The sequence below is a fragment of the Manacus candei genome, unplaced genomic scaffold (genome assembly GCF_025592945.1).
Source record: "Manacus candei isolate 608988 ecotype Guabito, Panama unplaced genomic scaffold, ASM2559294v1 h1tg000047l, whole genome shotgun sequence".
NCBI classification, from domain to species: Eukaryota; Metazoa; Chordata; class Aves; order Passeriformes; family Pipridae; genus Manacus; species Manacus candei.
The window spans coordinates 7,571,343-7,579,579 of record NW_026138095.1 but is presented as its reverse complement, the minus strand read 5'-3'; the positions used below and the strand labels follow the sequence as shown (position 1 = coordinate 7,579,579).

The 8,237-nt window shown below is 55.2% G+C and overlaps 1 protein-coding gene across 1 annotated transcript; it reads right to left on the bottom strand.

Annotated features, from left to right (window-relative positions):
* Positions 1–303: 303 nt before the first annotated feature.
* AANAT (aralkylamine N-acetyltransferase) lies at positions 304–5,965 on the bottom strand. The gene is made up of 4 exons (XM_051797890.1): positions 5,876–5,965; positions 2,304–2,610; positions 1,456–1,610; positions 304–1,117 (listed from the first exon to the last, which is right to left on the bottom strand). The coding sequence occupies exons 2-4, from the start codon at positions 2,458–2,460 to the stop codon at positions 812–814; spliced, it is 618 nt and encodes a 205-aa protein (XP_051653850.1). The 5' UTR covers positions 2,461–2,610; positions 5,876–5,965; the 3' UTR covers positions 304–811.
* Positions 5,966–8,237: the final 2,272 nt, after the last annotated feature.

Genomic DNA, 8,237 nt, shown 5'->3' with positions numbered 1-8,237 from the left:
ATTTGCCCCTTCTCCCTTGAGGCTGAAGTGCCCCAAAGGATGCTGGATAGCTCCCCTTGGGTCAGCTGGTGCCCCCCCTCCGGCCTCGTGGCGGGGTGATTGTCAGAGAAGGACAGGAACACACAGGGGCTGTATAGAAAATCACACTGCCACATCTTTATTTGCTGCTTCCCAACAGCCTGAGGTGTTTGCAGAAGGCTTCTCCTGGACCAGTTGTGGGTCTGGGACAAGGAGGACTGAATGGTTTGGACTGGCTCCCTGGGGAGGCTCCTCAAGATGCAGCTGTTCCAAGAGGTCTGGAAAGATGTCTGGGGGGGTGGGGTGACTGTGAGGACCCTTGCCTGGTCTGGGGGTGTGCTCCAAGGGGTCTGGAAATATGTCTGTGATCGGAGGGGGCAGCTGCCTGGTCTGGGGGCTGCTCAGGAAGAGCTTGGACAGGGTGTGCTCCACTTGTGGTGGTGGGAGGGGGTGCAGGGCTGGGAGCACATGGATATAGGGGCTCTGCTGGGTGTGTCAGCAAACCAGGGCAAAGCCTTTCCATTCCACGGAGTTCGTGGCCCAGCAGCCCACCCAGGCTCGCCAGCAGAGCCCAGAGAGCTGCTTCCAGCAGGATCAGGCACAGGAATTCCTGTGCCCAGCCCTGCAGGGATGTGATGGGGCCGGGCTGATGTGGCTGGAAGGCAGATGCGGCAGAGGGAGTAGCTGTAGCCAGGGCCAGCCGGGGAAGATGGATGTGGTGGGGATGGAGAGGGATTGCAGCCTCTTATCCCACCCCAGCCTCTCTCCCAGGCCGGGACGGAGCGGAGGGGGCTCAGCAGCCGCTGTTCCTGCGCACGAAGGCGTGTCCCCGCACCGAGTGCTGCATCTCGATGAAGGCCAGGTCCCCCACCGTCACCTCGCAGGGACCCAGCGCCTCGAACCCGCACTTCTGGTAGAAGGGCACGAGGAAATCCTCGCACATGAGCAGGGCCCGGCGGGCGAAGGGCAGGCAGCGCAGGTACTGCAGGTACCGCCACATCAGGATGGAGCCCTTGCCCTGCTGCCGGAAGGTGCGGTGCACGGCCAGCACGTGGATGTGCACGGCCGTGCCCTGCGCCTTGTGCAGGGTCAGCGCTGCCTGCCAGGGGGGAGGCATGGGTTAGTGGGACCATCCTGCTTCAGGCTGGTTCCCCACCCCCGTGACCCCAAAGGGAGAAGGGTCCCTGTGCCATCCCACTTCGCCTCCCTCCTTTTAATTTTAAAAGGAATGTTGAGGGGAATTACTTGGCGGATTTTTTTAACAGCGTTGTTCAAGTTAATTAATGAGAAGGTTCATTTTCACCAGAGCAGCCCTGTAGCAGTTAGTTCTGGGAGAAGACTTGGTGAGTAGCCTCGGGACACCGGGGAGCTTCTCTTGATCCCCAAGCTCTGGCAGTGCCTCTACCAGTGCACAAGGTGGGAAGAACAGGGTCTTACCTGGCTGAGCCTCTCCTGATCCCAGAGGGAGCCAATGATGAATGCCACGAGCCGCCCCTCCTCAAACCAGCCGAGGGACAGCTCCGGGCACAGGTTCAGAAAGTGGCGGATCTCGTCCAGGTGGAGGGGACAGTCCCCAGAGACGGATATAAAGGCTGGAGGGGGACAATGGTGAGCTCAGTGAGGGGGACCAAGGACACCCAGACTCAGAAAACCTCCCAACACCATTGTAGGGGAGGGAAAGCAGGATGTAATGGAGAGAGATGACGTGTGTCCTGCTGTTTGCTAGGTTTAAAGGAGTTTTAGGGGACATGGATGGTTCCAGGGAGCAACTCCTCCAGAGGCAGCCTCCACAGCCCAGTGACCAGCTCTCTGCTCTCACTGCTAATTCCAGAGCTAGAGCAGTGAGTGCTGAGTTGAACCCTCCCTCCTGGCACCTCTCCAGCTGCCCTTGGCCTTGGAGAGGAGGGAGAAATGGGCCAGGTGAGTCTGGGTGAGGGAAGCTGGAGTGCCTGGGGCAGAGGGAAGGTTGCAAGGAGTGCATCTCAAAGTGCCCCTATGCAATAGGAGACAGAACACGATATCCTTCCTCCCACTTCCCCCTCCCCTATCCTGCCCTCTGGCTCTTACAGGACTGTTTTGGGAGAGCTGCTCTGCACTCACCTGGTCCTACTGAGCCCGGGGCATCACCTCCTACCATCCCCACCCCCAAAGCTCCCCCACCTCATTAGGGAGCCCGTGGTGGCCTGGCCACAAGTCACGGCTGCTGTATCCCTCCCACGAGGGACTGGTGAAGGAAAGGGATGGGTCGTGTCCAGCGGACGGAGCTCCCGCGGGCACCCCGTTACCTTCCCGCTCGATCTCGAACACGCTCACGGCGTCCTCGGGGCTGAGGCAGCGGAACTCGCTGGCTGGCAGCGTGTGCCGGCGCTGGCCCCCGGGCGACCTGCTGGGCGACCTCAGGTGAACGGGCTTCAGGAAAGGCAACGCGCTGAGCGCCGGCATCCTCCTCCTCCTCCTCCTCCTCTTCCTCCTGCTGCTGCCTTGCTTCCCGCTGCTCTGCTCGGGGCAGCCTCTGCCGGCTCCCAAACCCAGCGGCACGGGCGCCCTTTATTCCAGCCAAGCTCCTCCAGCACTCTCAGATGCCAGAAATACCTGTGGATCACAGACAGGGTTGGGCTGCTTGTCCCGCTTTTCCTACACATATGTGTATTTGTGTGTGTATACAGCAAATACACGCCCACAGTGACCCTGCCTGGCCTCGCTGTGAGCTGGGGAATGGGAGGCTGGCACCGGCTGTGGGCTGAGCAAACCCCAGGGACCAGGGGGACAAAAGCCCCGTGATCCAGATGGTGGGATAGAGCAGGGAGAGGGGCTAGGACTGTTAGAGCTGGAGCAGGTGTGGAGCTGAGCATCCTGCCCAGCATCTCCCAGTCCATGGCAGCATCAGATAGGAGGGTCCTGGGGCAAGTTCAGCTGCTGCCCTGGGGACAGGCAGAGTGGGATGGGGCTGCAGGAAGCTAAGAGGCTCCAAAAAATAAGCTCCCTATGATGCTCTCGTGTTTGTGTAGCAGCACAGCTGTGCCTGAACAAGAGGTCAGGGCCAGGCCACTGAGTGTGCACTGAGGTGCCCTGGCATGGACACACGTGAGGCACCCAGAGCCACCTCCTCGAGACAGCATGACCTGACAGGATCTACGCCCTCCTCCAGCTCACTCAGCAGATAAGTGACACAGCTTAACCTCTGTTGGGCTCTCAGGTCAGATCCACACTCACAGATATGGGTCCGTGGCAGGACCAAGTGGGTGCCTGAGGCTGTGAGCCTCGGGTGTCCCCCTGGTGAGGTGCCCCCAGGCTTCCCCCCCTGCCCCAGGCTTTGGGTAGCATGATCCCATCAGACACAGCCCATGCTAGGACACTCCACCGGTGACACAGGACCCCAGACCACTGGGTTACCCCCAGAGGGTCACCAGCACCCAAGTTCATCCAGCAGCACCCATCCTGCACGGCACAGACAAATCCCTCAACCTGGATCACAGTCTGGAGCTTCAGTCTGCCTCTGCTTTCACATGTGAGTGAACCAAGTTAGTAAACTCAGAGAGAACCAAAAACTGAGTGAATAACTTTACTAAGCATATGCATTCCACTGGCAGAAATAGTGGGAATGTCTCCCAGACCCGTCCATCCATCCATCCACCCCTGCTCAGCCCAATATTCAAGTAATTTGCAGCAAAGCCAGAGCAAAGCCAGGTCATTTTTGATTATTGTTTCAGAGGTGCCGGCTTTCCCTGCTAATTATAGGCTTGCCTCCAGCTAATAGGATTTATGGAAACAGAAGCATTACCAGCACAAACATTGCGCAGGGCAGAACTGGCGCAAGCTGGGAATTTTCCATCCTGAAGTGCCGAGGGCTGGGTGCTTGAAATGCCAGTCTTATCCAGTCTGCGGTGAGACAGCGTGGTGTTGGGATTTATTTTCAGTGAATTGCTGTTTTGGCAGTGGATGTGTATCTAGGGGATCAGATCCATTAGGGAAAGGGGGTTTCCTTGGCATGAGAATTATTTAGCATTCCCAGTGCTCATTTTAGTAAATAAGGGCTGACTGAACTGGTGCTGGAAATGAGTGATTCATACTCTTGCAGGAAGCAAGTAAAAGGGGTGAGCTGGAGGGGAGAGTAGGGTACTGGGGGGGGGGGGGTTGTAGTGTTTGTAGAGTTTATTATCAAATCTTCTGGAACTCCTCATCCTGCTAATTGGATTAGGGGCTCATCTACATGGATAAATCCCAGAGCAGGCAAGAGAATAGGCTCGGGGGACCTAGAAAATGCAACGGTGGTTTGATCCTGGGTGGTGCTGAGTGCCTGAGGCAAGTTCTGGGGATGCTGCTGGATCAGGCCTGGGATGGCTGTGCAGGGATGGCAGGGCAGAGAGGTCAGTTGAGTATGGCCTCAGGCAGGGCTGGCATTTCAGCTGCCATGGGAATTATGGAGCTGGATTATGGAATCATAGAACGGCTTGTGTTGGAAGGGACCCTTAAAGGTCATTTAGTTAACCCCCCCTGCAATAAGAAGGGACACCATCCACTGGATCAGATTCCTCAAGGATGTTTGCTCTCCAATAGACACCATTCAGTGCTCACTGTCTAAGAGCAAGACTTTATCCCAGAGCATATGAAGGGAACAACTGAATCATGGAAAGTCTCTACAGGGACATGCACAGAGCTGAGAGGTTCAAGACTTCTTGTGTAAGTGGCTGCTCCATTCCCTTTAGAGATAACTGGGAAGGGGCAATCAGATCCCTCCAGCTAATTTTAGAAATTTCCTGAGACCCCAACCAGCAACAGCCTGGAGCAGTAGTTGGTGAAGGGGAAAGGCTGCTCCTCAGCTTGTTTTTCTTGTATTTTTTTCCCCTCTGGCACTTTATTCCTGGCAACTCAGGTTATACAGCTAGAGGGCTGATATAACTGTGTTTGGCTTCTTGGAAATTAATTTCTTGCTCTGCTTCTCAGCTCCCTGCAGGTGCAAAGGTCCTCTGGGGAAGGGGGGTACACAGAACCTGCAGAGCACAGAGGAACCAGCCATGCTCCCCATCCCCAGAGACAACCCCAGGCCCTGCACTGCCATGGGAGCACCAGCACTGCTGGGACACCTGGGAGCATCCAACCTGCAGAGTGAAGGAAACTCATCCCAAGCCACAGAGTGAGAGCCAGAGTGATGAGGAAAATTTCTCTCCCTGGCTCAAGACATCTGCGTTCCAGTGCTCCAACACAGCCTCCTGTATTTGTTCAAGTCACTTATACCCCAGGCTGAATTTTGTGCTGTAACTTCTTGCCAGTCCTGCCTGAGATAAGCCCACATTTGTGTGTCATAGCAGCAAACCAAGATCTTGCTCTGTAAATTCCTCCCCCAACCCTTGTTTTTTTGCACCAGAGCTCAGGCCATCTGCGTGGTCCAGAGAGATGCTCACGTGTAAATTAACAGGCAAGTCCACAGTGCCCCCCTGACAGCATCCTTTTATTAAGTTATGAATGTCTGCCTGGGTTTGAAGCTGGATTTTCTAAGTTAGTTGATAGTAAGGAGTTATTCACCTAGTCCTGAAGTCAAATATTCTGTGCAAAAGAGCTTGAGTTCTTCCCACATCCCAAAACACAGAGGGTTTCAGTGAGAAGAGTCCCTACAGCTGAGTTTTGGTAGCACGTGTTGGAAGTGTAGAGATGGGACATGGGCTGGGATGAGAGTCACACCCTTCCCTACACCAAAATCACTCTCAGCAAGCTAAGCTCCATGCAGCAACCTCCCTCCTCTCTAGGGCAATTCCCCCCATCCTGGGATACAGAGGCAAGTGACAGTGGCCAGGGGACCAGCAGCTGTCCCCAAGGCTGTCAGTGCCACCAGGGATGTGACAGAAATGGGGGTGCTTACCCGACAGGGACCCCACGCTGCTCCTCTGCCCGCCTGGCTCTGGTGGTGCTGTCTCACTGCTGGCAGAAGAGGAGGATCTGGGGTTTTGCCTCCCCTCCTCTGGCTGCTGCATCCCCTGCATCCCCTGCTTATATATATTTGTTATTTATGGAGCACGTGATGACATCCTAAGGAGTTTATAACTCCGATGAAAGACAGGGAGAGGTGAGAGGCTTTAAGGTGACAGGCCAGCACAAGGATCCCATTAGGCTTTTTTTTTCCCCCCCTGGCGTGACTGGCTGCAGAGGGATAAAGCATTTAGCTGATTGATCTGCTCTGCAGGGAGAGCAGGGGACTTAGCCAGGAAAGAAGAACAGTGTCCTGTGCCTGATCCAGACTTCTCCAACAGCACTGGCAGCCAGTAGGAAGCTAAAGGCTCCCAGAATGGATGAGCTTTCTTTGTGGGGAGGATGGGGAGGCTGCTGGTTGTGCCAGGTGTGATCAGTGCTTGGGCTTGAGTGTTGGGGAGTTTCTCAGGGGAATCAGCTGGCTCCTTGTGGAATGGTGGAGTCAGATATAAGGTTTCTTCCCCAAGGAGCTTACTCCAAAAACCAAGCATCTCCCTCCCATGCAACCCTCAGTCCCTGGGAGCTGTTACATAATAAACTGGACAGGCAGAACAGGCAGTGTTTGTCCCCATCAGGACACATGTAATAAAAGGGGGATTATCCCAGGCGTGAGCATAATGTTGGAACCATCGTTATCATCGTGAACCAGATGCAGCCCTGAAAGAAGCCTGGAGCAGGAAGCAGAGCTGGCTTTGCTCCACTGGGGACATTCCCAGATCAGCTCAGGACCTGCTTTAGTTTCCAGCCATGGGCAAAGTGACCTGGGGCTATGCCCTTATCTCTCTCTTTTAAGTTGTTTTCATGGAATCAAAACAGAAATATGACCCAGCAGCTCTCTGCTCTTCAGAAATGGCATTTCAGAGCAGCTCTCAGCCATTAAAAGAGCCTGGTAGAGCAGAGGGCTGGCCCGTGGCTGGAATAGTCAAGCAGGGATGCTGCATTCCACAGTTTTAGTTGGGTCTGCCTCTTCCTGCTCCCACGCAGCTGCGGAGGGTCAACAACTCCATTAAATGAGCGCCACAGCAGTGTGCCGAGATTTACATATTTAGCAGCTCTCTCAGCATCTTCAAAGAGCCCCGAGCTGTCACTGCGGCCCCGCAGCCGGGCTGGTCCCTCTGTTGGAGTACCCACTCAGGAAGACAGCAATTATCTCCGGGGAGGATTTGCAGCGAGGGGCGACGTGTGGGAGGCAGATGAATCACGACTCGCCCCCCCCTCCGCCAGGGCCTGGCAATGAAGCCACGCACAGGCAGCTCGGAGGCTCCTCAGCTGTGCCGCGCTCTGCCTCCATCCCGGCCGTGCCCCATTATCCCGGCGCTCAGCGGGATTAAGCTGCTTTTGGCGGCTGCAGCCCTGGCTTTCAGGGGCAGTGTCTGCCGTCTCAGGGGATACAGATGGCATCAGGATCCTCCCCTGTGTGACGCCATCAGAGAGGTCTCTCTTCCAGACTCACATAACTACATAATTCCCATGCTGGACACTGTTTACATCCCTGTTTAACACCTTCCCCTGGCTTAGCCATGGGGACCTACATTTCCAAGAGGGTGACGCTTTTCTCCTGGCAATGACCCAGCAGCGGTGGCAGCAGGGCTCTGCAGTTTGGCATCACTGTAAGGTCAGCTGTGGGCTCTGAATTCACTCTCCCTTGTCTCCTGCCTTTCCATCACTTGTGCTGGTGCTCGTCGTTGCTGTAACTTCCCAGCAGGATGTGGTTCTTTGGACATAGTCGGTATCCTCAGCACTTGCCAGGCTGCCTACCTGCTGCTTTTATCCCCCAGTGCTCCCTCTCATGCTGTCAAGAGTGGTTTTAGTTCACCAGCAGGTCCTGAGAAGCCAGCGTGCCTCCAGCCTCTGCTGGAGCAGGACATCCCATGTGGCTTAGGAACCTGGAAGGTGCTGCTCTTCCAAAATAGCAATACAAGGCTCCTCTGGAGGGTGGCCAGCCCCCAGCCCCAGGCTCTAAATAGGCCCTAGAGGAGCTGTTTGTGCTCTGTGCTCTGAAATGTTAATATATATATATATATATATATATTATATACATAACATGCAAATACATGTTATACGTGCTTTTCCTCTGGCATATTCCTTTTGGCCCATCAGTGCAGCTGATGCCCTTCTGTGAGGGTGCAGGGCTGGTTCCCTTCAGTCAGTCACGGGGAGCTGGGGAAGGGATGAAGGGATGAAAGGATGCTACTTCACAGCTTATTTGGATTCAGGAGAAACAGGCTGTAGACTTTGGCTTAGACCTGCAGTAC